Source organism: Malaclemys terrapin, chromosome 16, assembly GCF_027887155.1.
Source record: "Malaclemys terrapin pileata isolate rMalTer1 chromosome 16, rMalTer1.hap1, whole genome shotgun sequence".
Lineage (NCBI taxonomy): Eukaryota > Metazoa > Chordata > Testudines > Emydidae > Malaclemys > Malaclemys terrapin.
This window is the reverse complement of record NC_071520.1, coordinates 22291998-22311125: the sequence shown is the minus strand read 5'-3', so window position 1 is coordinate 22311125 and position 19128 is coordinate 22291998. Positions and strand designations below refer to the sequence as shown.

The window sequence follows — 19128 nt, the reverse complement described above, 5'->3', positions numbered from 1 at the left end:
CCGGCATAAAGGAGACATTGGGCCTGCTTCTGAGTTACTCCAGTCATGCACTTGGGACAGGGACACAAGATATGGGACAATACTGGCTTTAAACCCACATATTCTGGGTCTGCAGAAAGGACTCAGGGCTGCACCTACTTATACTTGGCTTCCGACTGCCCCATAAGGGCCCAGGGCAGTGGAGAACGGCTGTATTGCAGTGAATTCTGGTTATAACCCAAAAACCCCTGCAGCTGTCCACTATGCTGCGGGCTGAAAGCTCACTAGCTGGGAGGCTCTTCCATGAGGGATGTTCTCATCCACTCTCTTGCCGCCCAACCCTCCCACCCACCCTACGTTCCCTTTATGTTACCAAGGTTGTGTAAAAAGGCTTTAGCAGAATGGAGACACAAGCTCATTGTCCTAAACTGTTTGATATCGTCGCTGTGAACTGCTAAGTTATGTATGTTGCACCCCAGAGGTGTTCGCCATTTTTTAATGATTAGAGGTGCGATAAACCCCTACCACCGAAGTAATTCTTGTATACCATCATTTGCAAACCGTTCGGAGATTGGAAGGTGCTATACAAACGTAAGTTATTACAAATAATTCATTTGAAAAGAGCAATACTCCACTGAACCAGGGAAAGAATCCTTTTTCTTGCAGAATGCTGCAAGAGATTATGTCAACAATTCAACATTAATTGTCATTTATTTCTTATTTTTAATAATATTATGCTCACAAAGAAACCCTGCTATGTTCCCTTCCTATGGAGCACCTTAAAGTTCAGCAAAGATTAAAAGAAATCTTCATCTTTGTAATGACAGCTGAAGTGCCCTGTGGTACCTTCTTTATCTAAATGTCATGGCTATAGAAACAAGGTCCACCTCCAAGATGCCAAGAGCCTAGCTACATGCCTTTGAAGTGTTTGCTTGGACTCTTTGTTTTTTAAATGAAAGAGCCTCATTCAAACAAACAGGTGAAAAAGTCCCCCAATAGTGTCTTTGTCTAAGATTTGTTGGTTAATATTTCATCTCTTCCTCTTTGATTTGCTGCAAGAAGATGAGTACAATTCACATTAGCACTGGTGAGACATACTTAAGGAAAAGATGGTTTCCTGATGAATAAAATAGGGCTTTTGTTATGAAAATTAGAGAAAAGAGGTTAATGGGGAGAAGAGTGAAGCAGTGAGGTCAAATTCTGTATCGGTTACAGTGACATAAATCCCCTGCAGAGACTGGAGTTACTCCAATTTACACTGGTATAACTGACATGTGAATCCACTAAGGAGCTACTAATCAATATTTTGAAGTCTTAATACAAGTTTTAAGCAAGAAATTGAGGCTTTGCAACTGTTCTGACTAATCTCTCTCGAAACACTGAGAGCTTAAATGTCATTTTTGAGGAGAGACCTATATGGTACTTTCAGGGCACCAAAACAATTAATTAATTAAACACTTAGATGGCTGGAACAGCATAGAATTTTTTTTTTTTTTTTTTTTTTTTTTGAAAACTAACTGATGTGCATTGTGGACCTCAAAAGTTGCCAGACAAGGGGCATTTACAACTGATGAAAAAAAAACCAAAAAAAACCAGGGAGATTTAGATCACTCCTCCTCCTAAATGCCTGGGAAGAGAGAATCAAACTGAACTTTGATATTTCAGAATGAAATTAACATATAATCTCTCCCTGATTTAGTTAATACAGTCCAGATCCTAATGGTGGCTTAGACCAAGATTTTCAAAGATGAATAGTAATTTTACGTGGCTTAATTCTGGAGTGCTGAATTTAAGATACCTTAAAGATGCCTGATTTTCAAAGGGCAGGTGGTTAATGCTGTATGAAAATACTCCTTTAAGGTGTCTTTGAGCCCCCCAAAATCAAGGCACGTAAAATTACTAGTCACTTGAAAATCTCATTAGTTATTTGATTAAATTGACATTTTCTATTTAATATTTTATTTCAAACAATTTTAAAAAATTAAATATAACAAAACAAATTGCACACACAGCCGTCAACAAGGGACACTACAGTTGCTGCTTTCCTGGTTAATGTCAGCAGACCTCAGCAGAGGAAAGGTTATAAGTACAATGCTAAATCAACCAAAGCTAGAACATAAACGGAGTGTACAAAATTAAACAAGCCTTGAATTATGTGCTATAGCACACCCTGAATGCTGGACAACCAAGTGGAGTGAAATCCCAAAGGTTCAGGAGAGTTTTACTCCCCAAAAAGATGACAGTAAAAATATCAGAGTAAAACGGAATAGGCATAACTGGGGTACCAATCAAGAAGTGGTGTTGGAGTAACTGGGTGCCCAGACTATTTAGCATTAAAGATAATCTGCAATGTCTTCAGTTGCATTTGTATGCAAAAAACAAGCCAGTGCCTCGACCAAGTGTTATGTACTGTATCTCGCCCCACTCAGGAGGTAGCTAACTTTTACAACTGACTGGAGCTTCCAAGTAGACTGCTAGGGCAGTGCAGAGCAGAACACATTCCTGCAGTCTAGCCTACAGAGGACTAATTGTGGTGATTGTCACAAGGTCCTCATCAGAACAGTCACAGCTTCTATGTCACTCATCAGCAGCCAGTCACACTCCAGTGGGCCTTATTCTTAGGGTTGCCAGACATCCGGTTTTCAACCAGAATGCTCAGTCAAAAAGGGACTCTGGTGGCTCCAATCAGCTGTAAAAGTCCAGTTGGCCACAGTGGCTGGCTCTGTGCAGCTTCCGGAAGGGGCCGGCATGTCCCTCCAGCTCCTAGGTGCAGGGGCAGCCAGGAGGCACCGGCCCGAGTGCCGGCTCCACAGCTCCCATTGGCTGGGAACTGCGGCCGATGGGAGCTGTGGGGGTGGTGCTAGCAATTGGGGGCAGCGCGCGGAGCCTCCTGGCTGCCTCTGCGCCTAGGAGCCAAAGGGACATGCTGGCCGCTTCTGGGAGCTGCCTGAGGTAAGCACCGACCGGAGCCCTCACCCCTCACCCTCTCCTGCACCCCAACCTCCTGTCCCAGCCCTGAGCCCCCTCCAACACCCAAACTCCCTCCCAGAGCCCGCACCCCACACTCCCTCCTCCTGCCCCCTCCCGCACCCTGAACCCCTCATCCCCAGCCCCACACCTGAGTCCGCACCCCTAGACAGAGCCCTCACCCCCTCCTGCACCCTAACCCCCTGCCCAGAGCCCCCTCCCACACTCTGAAACCCTCAGCCCCACCCCCAGCCTGGAGCCCCCTCCTGGCACCCCAATCCCTCATCCCTGGCCCCACCCCAGAGCCTGCGCCCCCAGCTGGAGCCCTCACGACTCTCCCGTGCCCCAACCTCCTGCCCCAGCCCAGTCAAAATGAGCGAGTGAGCGTGAGAGTGACCCACGGAGGGAAGGCAAATGGAGTAAGTGGGGGCGGGACCTCAAAGAAGGGGAGGGGCCTCAGAGAAGGGGCGAGACAAGGCTTTTCTTTTTTTTTGCAATCAGAAAGTTGGCAACCCGACTTATTCTGCTCTCAGCTACTCAATCACTGCAAGCCCAGAGCAGAACAAAGGAGGCTTAGCGGTGAAGTGACTCAAGATCTTGGGTCCAGATAAATAGAGTAAAACCAAGTGCCAGTGAGTCCCCCAAGCATGGAGAATCAGAAGGAAAAACAAGGAAGGCAAGACTGGAGGATTTTGTAAAGCACCAACGAGATCAGCTGGGGCACAAGCTGAAAATATGTTCAGAAAATCCGGGCAGTAGAGCAAAGAGGCCAGAGATTACCCTGCACCATTGCCCTGCCCCTTGTGTAGCCATTTACATCAGTGCAGAGTGCCGCAAAACACTACAAACCAGAGCTAGAGCTGATTCTGCACTGGTGAAAATGACGTACACAAGCTGCTGGACAATGGCTCGTGGAGCAGGTGGACATAAGCTTAGGGCAGTAGGATAAGATGAATCCATGGGGAGCTTTGAAAAAGAGGCAGGCGAGTCTGACGTGGAAAACTACGTTACCAAAAGAATGCAAAGTGAAGCAGATCTCTCTGAACATAACACACACAGGTGGGGCTTTTCCTCTGGAGAACAAAAAATGCTCTTAGGTTGTCATACAATTTCCTAGGTATAAACCAAAAACCTCCCGTTGCTTGTAGAACTATTGCAATGATATACGAGGTATATTTAGTCCAAAAGCCCATAAGGCTTATATTACTATTTTCTCACTGGAATTTCAAGTCCAGTTATTTACATCAAGAGCAACTAGAACGTATGGGATGGGACACATACCATGGGGTGTTTTTCTTTTATTTTTGTTTTGGTAATTCTACTGAACGGAGCATTTTATCTCCCCTAGTGTTAATATATATTTGGTGGGTAAAACTATGGGAAAAAGGAGCTTGCAGGGAAAAAAATATTACTGGTGATCTACAACGCTGGACCACATTTACGAAGCATTTTGATGAACACCAGCAACCCATGTGATATAATTATTGTTGCTATTAGACTGTTATTTATATCAAATTTGTTGCTTTTGTAGTTCCAGTGGAGAAAGCCGTACAGTATTTTAGGATTACAGCACTCTAGAGATCTTATCACACCTAATGGCAGCTGCAACAAGTACAGGAACGAGGCAGTAACTCACCGCAGTTATAACACCAAAACTAGATGTTAAATAATTTAATGTGAGGTTCCATACTTGATTTGAAAATGAGAAATGCGGGATACTAAACATCCCAGACTGCATGTAATAAAAATGAAGTGTGGGTACATCAAAGAGACTGTTATCATATGCTCCCTTTTCTCTTATCCCCAGATAATATTTAGTTTATCTCATACTCTTTGGATAACTGTGGAGAAAATTGAAGTACCTTAGATTAGGATGCATCTTCATGGAAAATGAGACACACAGGGTCAAATTCTGCCATCAGCCAAAGAGGAATGGCCATTGACTGTTATTGTAATAGGATTAACATATACATATTATCACACATTGGCTTCAGTGTAGGGTGACCAGATGTCCTGTTTTTAAAGGGACAGTCCTGGTTTTGGGGACTTTTTCTTATATAGGCGCCTATTACCCCCCACCCCCGTCCCGTTTTTTCCACAATTGCTATCTGGTAACCCTACCTCAGTGGGAGTCACCCATATGTAGCTGAAAGCCGAATTTGGCCCATAGACTCCTTTAATAATTGGCCAGATTTCTGACTACAGTCTGTTATAGCAGTGTAAATCCAGAACTCCTAGGGTGCAGGATTATGCACCAAAAGCATGAGTGGTAAAAAAATCATAAGAAACGCCATCTTGGCAAACTCTCTTTCGCAGCAATAAGCACAAAGTACTAGAAATCTCAGGACAAAGCGAGGCCACACTACATTTTCACTGAATTTGGGGACTAAGAAGATTTGCCTAGTTTGGATCCAGACTTTGGGGTTCTTCTCCAAGACTTTCCAAGTTTGCCCATCCCTATTTTCGACCTGGGTGGATACTTCTTTGCGTATGGAAAAAATATACTGAATTCTCCAATATACATTCAATTGTCAAAATATAGTATTCATTGATTTAAACCAGGGGTTCTCAAACTTCAATGCACCGCGAGCCCCTTCTGACAACAAAAATTACTACAGGACCCCAGGAGGGGGGACCGAAGCCTGAGCCCACCCCCCGGGGGTGCAAAGCCAAAGCCCCACCTTCCCAGGCTAGGGGCCAAAGCCAAAGCCCAAGGGCTTCAGCCTCAGGCAGGGGGCCTGTAACCTGCGCTCTGCTGCCTGGGGCTGAAGTCCTCAGGCTTGGACTTTGGCCCCGAGCCCCAGCAAGCCAACCAAGCGACTTACTTTGGGGTCCTCATCCACAGTTTGAGAACCGCTGATTTAAATAGAAATAGGGTCGCTTAATAGCTTTACTGTCATCTATTTCAGGTACCTATGGCGCCCGCTTCTGTAGTATCTGAGCATCACACAATCTTTAATGTATTTATCCTCATAGGGAGGATAGGTAGGGAGTTGCTGTCTTCCCCATTTTACAGATGGGGAACTGAGGCACAGAGAGATTAAGTGAGTGGTCCAAGGTCACATGGGCCTGTCCTTACCATTACCTAGATCGGAGGAAATAAACTCATCCAGACAGTACCGTGATATCCCATTCAATCATACCCATTTATTTTTGTTTTATTCTATCTGACTTTCTATAGTCACGAAAACTCTGGACTTCGTTTTACTTTTGAAAACTTCTTTTTGTCACTATGCTGGTTAATATGTAAATGAAATTTAAAATATTAGGAATGCCTTATTCAGCATGTTGATTTCCTTATTAAATATCACTCATGTCTGTTTTGCCACTCACTCTTAGGAGTAAAATCAAGCATTATAATGGGGAGGAAGAGAGCTCTTATTGGCAAATAATTCCTCTTTGCATGTTTAACGGTGCTAAATATGCAGAATGGATAACAGTTAAATATTGAACTCTGTTATCAAGTTGTTTGCTTCTGGAGTTCTTTTAGAAATTCTTCAGACTCTATTTACATATTGTTTAATTACTCTTAAAAATCAGAGATCTGATCACATGAATGCAAAGGTGGCAATGTTAATTAACTTGAGATTCAATGCTTTTGTGATCCTGATCATTTTACATGGATCAGGAAATAGTGTTAATAAAGCTAACTTACTGTGACAGGTGTAATTTCACGGACTAAGGAGATACTTGTGCAAGTGACTAACTTAACCGGGATGCCTGAACATTTCTTTATATAAGTTTTGAAATATATCACTCATTTTGTTTCAAGAGGTTTTGGCACTAAAAGCTTATCATAACAGGATTAACATATAAATATTATCACAGCCAGCAGGATGTTTTTGAATGAATATTAACAGCAAATATTATGAGTCTGTGTCAGAATAACTAATTAAGCACAGCTGTCAAATATCATTTGACGTTTTCAGTGCCCTGTTTATTACAGGCTGGTGACAACGTTCCAGATTTATGGAGACACAACCATAAGGTCCCCCCTCCTCGAATCTTCACATTCACCCTCATACAATTGTAAATTTAAAACAAACTAAATCATGACGTCTATGATTAGTAGATGAGTTTAATACCTGTAACATCTGTACAGTCCTTACCTCTATTTAAATTCCCTCCATTTCCACCTAAACCACACACAAAAAAAGCTTATAGAAATAACTTTCTCTTTGAATGAATCAGTGACTCAGAGATGCTTTTAACTTGGGAAACACTTAAAATTGATTGAAGCATCAAGTTGTGCCACCTTCGGTTTCTCTTTTGGGTTTCTGTTTCATTATTCATCATATATTATCTGCCCATACAAACATGAAGAACTCTGTGTCTGAGCACATAGTGGGCTGCAAAAACTTTTTACAGTTTAGAGTTGCCCTATAGCAACTTGAAGCTAAGCATTTCTGCTTCCCTAAACATGGCTGCCAGAAGAAGAAAGAATGCTTGGAACTCAGGAGACCTGAATCCAAATCTCTGCTCCACCACAGACTTCCAGTCTGACCTGTTGCAGCAATGTAAATCCAGAACTCCTTCAGTGATGAAAGATTATGCCCCAAAAGCACAAGTGGCAAAACTATCTCGCTCAACAATGAGCACAAAGTACTAGAAATCTCAGGGCAGTGTTCCATTGAGGTCTGTATTATAGTATCTGTGTTGCAGGGAAGGGAAGGGAAGTTTTAGCCACCACACAAGAAATTAAGTTTAACACGGAAGCTTTAATTAGCTGTAAAGTTGTGGTCCAGACATTAGGTAATAATTTGATTTCAGTATTAAGATACTTAACCATTTAAATGATAGATCTGATAAATTTGGTAAAATTCTTTAGTTAAAAACAAGTGGACAATCGTCTTCTTAGAATCCGCTTTACAATTTATAAGAATTGATTATTTTTAGCATCCATTTGATCACTCAGCTAATTTGAAGGTGTAATTCTAATCCAATACTGAGACTAATTTGATCTTGATTTGATTGTTGTAATGCTCCATTTTTAGTTGAGTAGTAGTAGTAGCTTAGCTTTGGTGATATGTTTTCTTGATTTTGTAAGTGTTTTAATTAAATTCAAAATGAGTTACATTTCTTACAATAAGCAACATGGGTCCAGAACCTTTGAGGACCTGGCATGGAAACCACCCAGTCAATCTAAAAGCCTGACTAGGGAGGGATAGCTCAGTGGTTTGCGCATCGGCCTGCTAAACCCAAGGTTGTGAGCTCAATCCTTGAGGGGCCACTTAGGGATCTAGGGCAAAATCAGTACTTGGTCCTGCTAGTGAAGGCAGGGGGCTGGACTCAATGACCTTTCAAGGTCCCTTCCGGTTCTAGGAGATAGGATATCTCCATTAATTTATTATTTTTATAATTAATCTTTGTTCTCACCTGCCTTAGCTAACTAAGGCCCCAAACCAGCAATGAACTCTACATGGGCAGAGACTTGATAATAATGGTGCTCTGCTGGGATACAGGGGTCTGCTCATGCAGAGCTTACTGCAGGACTGGAGCCGAAATCACATTACTACCATATTTGCAGTACTACTAAGTCATTCCCTATAGTCAGCATGTGGAAGGATAGGGAACATACTTCAATTGCTGGTTAACCTTATGTAATGATCTAATGGAAACTGGCACATTTTAAGGGCAGTCACTGAATGCTTCGGCTTAGGAGAATATTGAAATGGAATATGTAGCCAAAATGTGTTCCACCCTTGATATCACACTACATTTTACCATTACTGAAAGAGGAGCAGGGAAATGCTGCGCCGCACTGCAGAACACAACCACAAAAAATGGAAGGGTAGATGGTGTTAGATAATTGCTTTGGGCCTGATCCAAAGCCCACTCTCATTGACTTCGGTGAGCTTTGACTCAGGACTTTTAATAATCTTTCTCTTCTTTTATTGAGGAAAAGGCTGTGACCTTGGGCATATATATAGATTCCTTCCCTAGCCACTAAAATTCAGCCAGCTATGAGATGATATATGGTTTAGGGGAGGAAGTGGAGGATACCATATCGAGGGGGATTTTGAAATTGAATTCTAGTGTGTGTGTGTGGGAAACAGATTTATGTCTGGAAAGTAAAGGAAGTCCCCCTTCCCCTCCTTTCTATATTCCAGAGCCACTGAGGGTACGTCTATACTTACCCGCTGGTTCGGCGGCAAGCAATCGATCTTCTGGGATCGATTTATCGCGTCTTGTCTAGACGCGATAAATCAATCCCGTAAGTGCTCGCCGTCGACACCGGTAATCCTGCTCTGTGAGAGGAGTAGGCAGAGTCGACAGGGGAGCCTGCCTGCCGCGTGTCGACCCGCGGTAAGTACCTTTAAATTCGAACTAAGATACTTCGACTTCAGCTACGTTATTCACATAGCTGAAGTTGCGTATCTTAGTTCGAACTGGGGGCTTAGTGTGGCCCAGCCCTTAGTTACCTCTAGATACACAGGAAAGAGGTTTTCAATTAAAAGGGGCCAAATCTTGCACCCTGTGCAAACCCAGTACATTTCAATGCAGGTAAATCACTGCAGAATTTGACCTCCCTCTTCATGATGCCAGTTTAATAGTAACAATAATTAATATAACAAATCTTTAGCCAGTTAGCTCGTTACCAACATGCTCTCCCCTCCCCATGCTTTCCCAGGAACAGTGAATTAAATGAAACCAAAAGGTATCAACCATTTATTCTTAAAAACACTCAACTGTGATTAGAAACTGGAACAACTGCTAATCAAATATTGTTTTTGGAGTCAGTGTCCTACCTAAGTTATTACATCATGTGAATTTAAGATCTGAATGTCACTTCTCTAAATGTGGATTAAAAATTCACTAACAAGAACATGGGTTGAAGCCTGGTATGTGTTCCTTAGTTCCTTCTCAAAAGCTAAGGATACATATTGAAGACTGTAATTAACAAGCCACTAATATAATGCCTGACCTGTTTGGAAGCAAATAATTTTAAAAGACTAAACAACCTGGCTGAACTAAATTCAGAGAGACGAGGCAAGTCCTTTTAAACACTGTTAAATGAAGATTCCTTGGTAGTTTTCATTTCATTTAGGCACTCAAAATAGATTTAGAGTACATACGGTCCAGTAAACAGAGCATTATATACTAAAGACAGCATTAGTTTTTCCATTGATACATTTACTATGTGTATTTAGAAACTATAATGAAAGTTTTATTAATACCACAGCAAAGCAGATACATCTGCTTTTTAAAAAGCAAAATTATCTCATTTATAAAATGTACAACTATTGGAAATGACCCACCTGTTTTCCGAGGTAGCAGATTTCCTCTGACAAACGATGACAGCTGGTGCATATTTCCCAGTATAATCCACGCTCTCTCTAATGTCCCATAAGTACGGGCTGCTGGCTCTTACACTGAAAATATTCACACCTTTCTTCACCTTTGCCCTAAGAGGAACAAGAGGATATGTCAACAATTAGATACAGAATTTCATTTCCGAGCTGTTACATGGATCTTCATTTTTTTCTCATTACTGGTCCTCTGGAGATGCTACAGCTCATTACAGATGGACCACATTGGTAGGAGGTAAAGGTATAATGGAATTAAACCTCCCCATAGTTTAAAGGAACAGTGTCAAGATAATAATGTTATTGATATAATGGTAAATAGATCTGTGTTCACATTTTCTTCCCATAATACATTAGATCGCTAAAACCAGAAGAATTTTAAAGTTCTACTAGACTTTTTCACCATTTATACTACTTGATGATATTTATACTACTTTCTCCATGTCATTTTGACAGTGAAACTAGGCTACTCAATTATACTTTTGGCCCTCATTGGTTCTACAGGCCCTGATCCTGCAAACTCTTAGGCACGTGCTTATCTTTACACACATGGGTTGTCCGGTTTCAATGGGACTACTTACATGCTACAAAGTTAAGTAAGTACACAAAATTATGCATGTACTTGTTTGCAAGATTGTGGCTTGTTTGCAAGATGGTGATGGGAGTGGTTAAGACTAGAAAGACTAGGCTAGAAAGAGAGACCGAGACACACTTCCTTGTTCTCATGCACTAGCCCAAAGCAGCTGATTTGAGGTTACCAGTGCTGCAGCGAAAATAATTAATTTAGTAATCGGTTTTCTTTCTTTTGCTTTTTAATTTCTGATTTTGTAACCCCTAATTCTCTCTCCTTTCCCCCTGCCCACAAAAACATCTAAATGGGTGCACTAAGCCACATTGGCATTGTCCCTTTTTACTCCAGCTTTATTTCATGCTGGTGAATTGGGAGTTTCCAGTGATGTTATATTTTAGCTTTCAAAGATTTTTTTTTAAATAAAAAACATTGTGGTCAAATATCCCAACACACGAGATGTCACGAGATGCCAGTTTAATTACATTTGCTAAAAATCTCATATGCAAAATGCATTCAGCACGCTGGCAAGTCCTTCATTAAGAAAACAAAAAGAATGTGAGGGATACTTTTTGCAAGCATGGAGGTGTCACTAATGGTAGAAAGCATGACTGGCTCTGCCGCTCTACAAGATTTCCTATGGAATCTTTTAAGAACAGATTAAAAAAGGACATGGGATTCCTTCTAAAAAGTGGATGCTATAGGTGTTATCTATTTTATTCTTCTGATAGCACAATGGTAGCTATTACTATTTAGCAATTTCCTTAGCTCATCAGTAGGAATTATGATGTGAAGACCAGATAATTTGTGCTCAGAGTCTCCTATGCCAATTTCACAATATGCTGCACCATACGCAGGATGCAATGTCCATTCATTTCCCAGTTATAAAGATCCCTCAGGAAGACGGACCAATGGCCTGATCACAGCTTGAGAAATTAACTTGCAGTCCTGGCAGGTTTACTAGAGAGAGTGGGCCAGAGAAAGAAAAACAAAGAAGGTGGATGGAAACTGATGCCAGTCTTCAACTCCAGCTAGTCTCAATGACTGTAGTGATGGGAAATTTCTGTAGCTGCTCTGCCTACTTTCTGTCCCACAGGTGAGAACTAACGTAAGGCCCAAATGTCGTGCATGATCTGGGCCTAAATGATTTCATTGAGCATTGTGGGCGCTCAGCACCTCTCAGGATCAGGCAGCTCTGACTACGAATTCACACATTCACACTGCCATACGCACGCCTGGTGCAGCTTTCCAGCGTGGTCACTTAAAGAGTACTGCTAATTATAGCATGCCAGTGTGGGATTAGGACACTCTGTGAAGGCACGCGTACTGGAAAACTGGTCTGTATCATTGCTGCCCCACTCCTAGCATAGTCATTGACACCAGTACCAAATGGGTATGAATCTATATAAGGCACCTATATGTGCACATACACCCCATTACCATAGTGAGGCAAGGAAGTGCTGTTTACCCCATTTTGCATTTGGGAAACTAATGCACAGAAATGCTAAATAACTTGTCTGAGGTCACACAGAAACTCTGTGGTGGTGCAGGGGTTTGAACCCAGGTCTCCCACATCCTAGGCTAGTACCTTAACTATTGGCCAGACCATCTTTCCTCTCTAGCACAATAGTAGCATTTTACATCCACTGTTCACTGGTGTAACTGACCACCCAAAATGCATGCAAACAGAAAATCAGGTACAATATGTGTGTGTGTGTGTGTGTGTGTGTGTGTGTGTGTGTGTGTGTGTGTGTGTGTGTGTGTGTGTGTGTGAGAGAGAGAGAGAATGTATATATGTACACACACAAATAAAACACACAGACATTTCTCTGTGAATTATGAGTGTGTCTCACAGTTAGTGTACAAAGAAAGGATATTTGATTGACTCTAGGTCTAGGACAAATACGTTTTTATTCATGTAATTAGAGAAACTAGTTAGAATTAAAGAAAATGCAACTGCAGAACCAAACCTTTCAGCATCAGGAAGTGTGGAACAAAATGTCTTTGCAATCTGAATGTGCCACCGAGCCCCTTTATATCACCTTAGTAGTGTAAATTGTCCTCTGCACTGCCAAAACTGTGCAAAGATACCTTAGTGTAAATGAAAATCGGACCCAATGTCTCAGTTCTGCTAAAGAAGTGTCCACAAACTTAGAAGGAATCTTCTGTTTCCATATGAAAACAATTTTAAAAGTAACAAAAAATACAGATGCAACCACTATCTCTCTCCTTTGTTATCTTCTAGCTGCATTTCTTTAAGAGATGGTGTGGTGTAGCAAAGCAGCAGGATGGACACACAAACATACAGATGACGTGAGCTCCTTTACCCTTGACATTCACTTTTGATGTTTCAAAACAAACACAGGTTCTTGCATGCCTTCCCGGAGTAATTGCAGTCTAAGGATGAGAATTTCTTTAAAAGGGTTTTGATAAGGTCTAATTTAGTCATCTATTACAAGCCCTAAACCTTTAATTTTACTGAAAACAATAATAGAACTAGATTGCTGTTTTCTACAGAATTAGAGGTTACTAGCTCTTTTTAGTGCAGTCAGTTATACATGCTCCTGTAATTACCACCGAAGCTTTGACTCCAACAAAAGTCAGTTTCATTCATTTTCTCAGGGGTGTCTTAGTATTTTGTTTGCCAATATTGCACCGCAGAATTCTCTTCACCCAATTTACCTTGGCACTCACACTTAATTACAAAGGAGTGACCTGGAAGAGATTGGGTTAATGTCAACAAAAGGTACGTTGTTTGTCAACAGACAGACCTAAAACTGAAGGTACTTGAAGTTTTTATATGACTGTTGTCAGGCTTCAATTTACTTCTTCCAAATCTTTGTTTTTTATTTGTGACTGACTCCCCTGGTTACAAGGCAAACTGTGTTTTAGACCCCTTTGCAGCCCTTCTTGAGTGCACCCCACAGGCACCAATTCCTGCCTCTCTCTCAGGGGAAAAAACCCATACTTCAACCACTTTGAGACTGGACCTCTGGGTTGCAGCCCCCTGTAATACAACAGGCCCAAAAGTATTTGACACCTGCAAGAAAACTTCTCTCTGGGAGCCTGTGACCCACTGTGGTTGATATGACCCCAAAACAACTTCTTCAAAAACAAACATATTGTTTATTTCACCCACAGATATATAAAAAGCAGAGAAACGGTCAAAACAACAAAGCTTATGCCCATCTGTTCTCACCTACACTTTATCCCTTCCTTGAAGTTTTTGGTAAGTTCCATTCAACCCAGGCCCCCTACTTCTGGGCTGGGAAAAACACACTGCGCTGCCACATTCTCTCACGATGGTGTGTCTAAACTGCTTTGTTAACCTGGATGATTGGCAACTGGGTCTAGCCCAGGTGTGAGCATCCCCACTGCAAAGCTCAGCCCATGTTACTGTGTCATCTCTGTTTCTGCACTCACCAGGTGCATCTGGGGGCGTTTCCTATAGTTCTTTGAGCTGAGATGCTCTAGGATATTTTCCAAGTCCATTGCGGGACAACTTGTCTGTCTGTCAGAGGAAATCATGGGATGGCATTGGAGCACTATCAGCACTCAAGAAATTTTGCCTGCATCCTCATTGCAAAATAGATAGCTTACAGCCTGAGTTAAAATGGCGACCAGAGGTTTGTCTGTGTGGATGGTAGGTGAGCTTTTGCCAATACCTGGGAAAAAGCCCAGATGAACTGTGCAGTGAAGATGAACCCTCTGTCAGAGACTCACCTCTAACAGCTGCTGCCAACTCCCCACTCCTTCCTCTCTAAGCAGGAGCCTTAAACAGTTTAGTGTCCCTTTGATCTCTGGCTGTGACCTTGGAAAAATAAGCCTCTTAACCTGGCTAGAAATAGGCAGGTAGGTATTTCCCCCCTTGTTCTCTTAAGGATACTTGACAGTTTCCTTGGTATTTTATCTCATTATTTCATTTCCTGTTTGTTTACCCCTAACATCTTCCTTTGATTTAACTCCATGCATACGGGCAGAATAAGATCAAGCAATTAAACTGAGGTCAATATGATCTATTTTAAAAACAGTACAGATATCTCCTTCATTCTCCACATTGACTCACAGTTCTCAGCATGTCGAGCAGAGGACAGAGTTAGGGACCACATGACAAGCACTTTTAGTCACTCACTGCAGACTTCAGAAGCTTAGTCTACACTACAGAGTTAGGTCACTGTAAAGCAGCTTATGTCGACCTAATTATGTCAGTGTCTACACTACAGCCTTGCTCCCGGTGATGTAAGTGCCCAACTACTCTGACATCATAACTCCACCTCCACGAGAGGCATAGGGCTTATGTTGGTGTAGTTAGGGCAACGCAGAGTATGTATAGACACTGCGGTAGTTACACTGGCTGTTGGCTGTCATTCCTGTCAATTTCATGGCTCCATGCTGGAACCGTGAAATTGACAAGAAAGTCAGGCTGTCATGGGGGGGATGGGGGAAGGGCTCCAGCTAGAGTCCAGCTGCCCCCTGGGCTACCCGCTCCCAGCCCAACTGCTGCCCAAGCTCCCTGCTCCGAACTGGGCTGTGACCCGGCTCCCAGCTCCCCACTGCTACCTAGAGGCTCCCCAGGGAGAGCGCTGGTACTGCCCAGAGGCTCCTGGCTCTCTCTCTCCCGTCCCCCCACCCCCCAGGCTCTTGGCTCCCCACTCCTCACCGTTTAAAAAAAAATGATTGAAAAACCAATATATTTCTGTGAAAAATTAACAAATAAGAGGTTTTTCAAAATTCCTTATGTAATTAGCATTTTCCAACTAGCTTTAATATGTGAAAATGGAAACAACTGCACAACAGGTTTTACTAATATACGGGCGGGGGGGGGGGAGGTGGAATCGAGAGAGAGAGAGAGAGACTGTGAGCCTGATCGACCAGCCAAAGAAATCCCCTGCTCCTCAGCTCTGCATGTTATAACCATTCAGTGAAGAAAAGTGTCTACCATCTATCCATATATTTTTCTATGGTTTGCATCATTGTTTGCTTTATATACACTGCAGCATGTTATTTACTCCTGGTCTGCAGCTATGAGACCTCGGTGGAGCTTACCATCTTCTTCACAAATTAGTCCACATAAGCAATGCACTTGGGAGAATTCACCCACTGAAAACCTGTCAGTGCTCTGGCAGGGTGCAAGGCAAGAGAGGAAGGTGGTACAGAGGGAACTCTCTGAATTGATACATCACACCTGAAACCAAACACGTTTTCCTAAGCACATAAAGACAGTGATTTCCCAATTCCATCTCATGACCCACTAAACACCATGTTTACTCCAGTGATAAAAAGAGGCTTCAAATCATGCAATTAAAATGCAGGAGCTGCCCCTTTTCATTTATCAAAGTGTCTGTCTTAACATCTCCCAGTTTTCTTTGTAGTTTACAACCAGTTAGCACTTAGCTTTCAGCCGGTGTCATTACCGCAAGCTGGTAATGGCTGTGAAATTGTTACTTAAGTGTTGTATAAAATGGAACAGCTGGCTGGTGAAAAATAACAGTGGTACAGCATGAGTGCTGCGAAGTGCCCTGGTACAATGTCAACCCAGCATTGGGTCTGGAACACCAAGGGGAAGCAAAAAAAGAGAATTCACTCTCCACGACCAGTAAAGGGAGATCAACGACATGTTGTGCTTAAAGGAATGGCAGATATTCTGACTCTGGCCAGGACTGTCCTGTCCATGACCCCTGAAGGGATTCTGCCTGCAACACGCCAATATCATACTACTGCTCGCTCTCCTCCCCCTGCAAAAAAACCCACCAAAACATTTCTAAAAAAAAGATGTTTCAAATCCGTGAAATTGATTCTGGTTTTCGATTACTGCAGGTGCTCTAGGGAAAGCCGTAGAAAACTTTCCCAGGAAAGTTTCCCCATTTAGAAAGAGCTTATGCTTCCACGAGCTATCACCTCGTTCAGCATGGCTGTTACAGTGCAATGGACAAATGTGTGTCGGGGTGGGTAGGGTGCGGGTAGATTTTCAAAAGCACAAGGTACCCAACTCCCACTAACTTGCAGTGGGTGCCTACTAGCCCTTTGTGCCTTTGGAAAGGTGATGGGTTGCCGGTTTCTTTAAAGTCTCTAAACACACACTAAGGTTTCTCAACAGTCCCGTGAACCCATCCCTGGGTAGTCATAACCATTTAATAAAGGATTCGAGGGGTCTGGTTTTTTGTCTGTTGTACTTTTTATTGCTCAGACGGTTCCAGGATGTCGTACCGAACTGTCCAAAGCAGTATCTGACTCCAAGAGGTGACACTCGTTGTGTCCCTGGCATTCCCCTCCTGCGCAGTGACAGCTGGAGGCACGAGGGTGAGAGGCCTTTACCAGTCCATTCAGGTTTTTAACGCCCAGCAGTCTGAATGGCCAAGCCAGTGGACGATATCAGTTTGAATGGTCCATTGGAAGCACCCAACAGGCTAGATGTGAATGGGAAAAGGGTGGGGATTTTGACCCAGCTAAAAGGGCTGTGTTAGCAAACTGAAAGCTTCGGATAGTCACAGTTGAGAGTGGAGGAAAGTAGCAACTTGAGCTACCAGCTAAATGCCCCCTGGAAGCCACCTTGAGAGCATTCGGGGTCTAACACCTGCCAAGTGACATACTAAATGACTTACTGCAGGATGGTGGCCATGGGGGAGTTGCTTAGAGTGGGGGAGAAGATGCTGAGAGGGCTGCTAGTACTAGCCTTTTTTTCCCTTTCAAATAGTATCATTTCTTGCTCTAGCCCTGAACGATCCTAGAGATGGAAAAGCCCTAGCTAGTCTATCCCGCCCACTAAAGCAGGGTGACTCTTACTATAGATTTTTTTTGGTGCTCTATTAAGTCTCCATTTAAAGAGGCTGTGTGGTCTGCAGCAGCAAATCTCAGATTTTGGCCCCTGGGCCATCAAGTGCTCAGCAGAGCCCGCCTAGGTATAATGCTAATTAAACAGCTTGAGAACCAAGCAGCGAGGGACGGGATACAACATGGGGAGGGTGGAGCACGAGATGGACGCTCTCTTACAAAGCCGTTCACATAACAAGATATCCGGAGAAACACTGCTCTACTGGCTAAGCATAGGGAACACTGCTAATAACAGGGAGGTAAGTGCAGCTCCATATCTAATGCAGTTTGTAAGGCATCATCATACCCAAGCACACGCAGGGAACCAGATGAAATCATCCTCTCCATTATGCATCCAGTAGAGGTCAAATGCATGTCGCCCTGATGAAGTCATCGTATCCCAGTGCATGCCACTATGACATCTGCATGCTCACATTTCATACCCTGCATTTTTCTGGGAGGCATCTCTTCTTCCCCAGCACTTGATTCTGAAGGTTGCGGAGCAATTCTCAGAATCAGGCCCCAGGGATCTTTTCAGGCACATGAGCAGAGATATACTTATTCCTTGCCATAATTCTTCACACCCTCTCCAGTTATCCCTGTGCTCTTGTTTCACCCCAACAGGTCCAGAGATGATTTAAAATCAAGGTGAAAAACATAGCTTATGAATGCTGCCTTCACTCGACTCTTGAGCAGTTTACCCAGCAATAAACAATTTCTTATCTTGCACTGGATGTGCTAGCACCTACGGATGCTTGTACATAAAGGACTTATTCAAATGCATTATAATGTGTTTAACCTGAAACAGATTGCCTGGAGACCACTCATGAAAATATGTGTCTTTACATCAGCACCACTTAAACAATCAGAAAGAGTTTCTCTAGTTGGATTTTTTTATTTTACAGTAACAGAGCTGAGACCACACCATCGAGCAAGACCTCTGGCTAACAAGAAACCTAGCAAACAATTAGATAGCGTTGAGATGGAAAAGAGTGCCAAACAGACAGCGTAGGTGGGTCCGGGACAAAGCCAAGTGAAAGGTTCACAATGAAATCAGAAACAAGAGGGAAAGTGATGGGGTGCAGGTTCCTTTAAAGTCTCTAAACACACACTAAAGGTTTCTCAAAAGTCTCGTGAACCCCTCCTTGGGGTGGGGGGGAACTTCTTTATCTGCTTTCAGGTGCTGCTCCTAATAGTTAAAGCCTTCAAAGGACTAGGGCCTACCTAGGTAAAGGACCACCTGTTCCCTCACCATGACTACTAGGTCTAGGGGTGAGCCTCTCTGAATCTGGGATATTCCCGAAGGGTGGCCATCTACCACAGAAGGCGTCTTTGAACACCTCTCTCTTTGCACAAGCCTTTTCCTAATATTGATGGCAGCAGACTAGACTGGCTGTATTTCTACCATAGACAGAACTGATCAAATTATCCAGTGCAAATCAATAATGCAATGAGAAGTGGTTGAAAGTGTGTCGTTCTCTTGGTATTTGTACTTTT

The 19128-nt window shown here is 42.8% G+C and overlaps 1 protein-coding gene across 2 annotated transcripts in view; it reads right to left on the bottom strand.

Annotated features, from left to right (window-relative positions):
• TMEM132D (transmembrane protein 132D) overlaps window positions 1-19128 on the bottom strand; it is a 416714-nt gene that overhangs the window by 232287 nt on the left and 165299 nt on the right. For both annotated transcript variants that reach the window (XM_054005982.1, XM_054005983.1), the window contains one exon: window positions 10206-10352. In XM_054005982.1, coding sequence (XP_053861957.1) covers window positions 10206-10352 — 147 coding nt within the window. The remainder of the gene's footprint in view (window positions 1-10205; window positions 10353-19128) is intronic.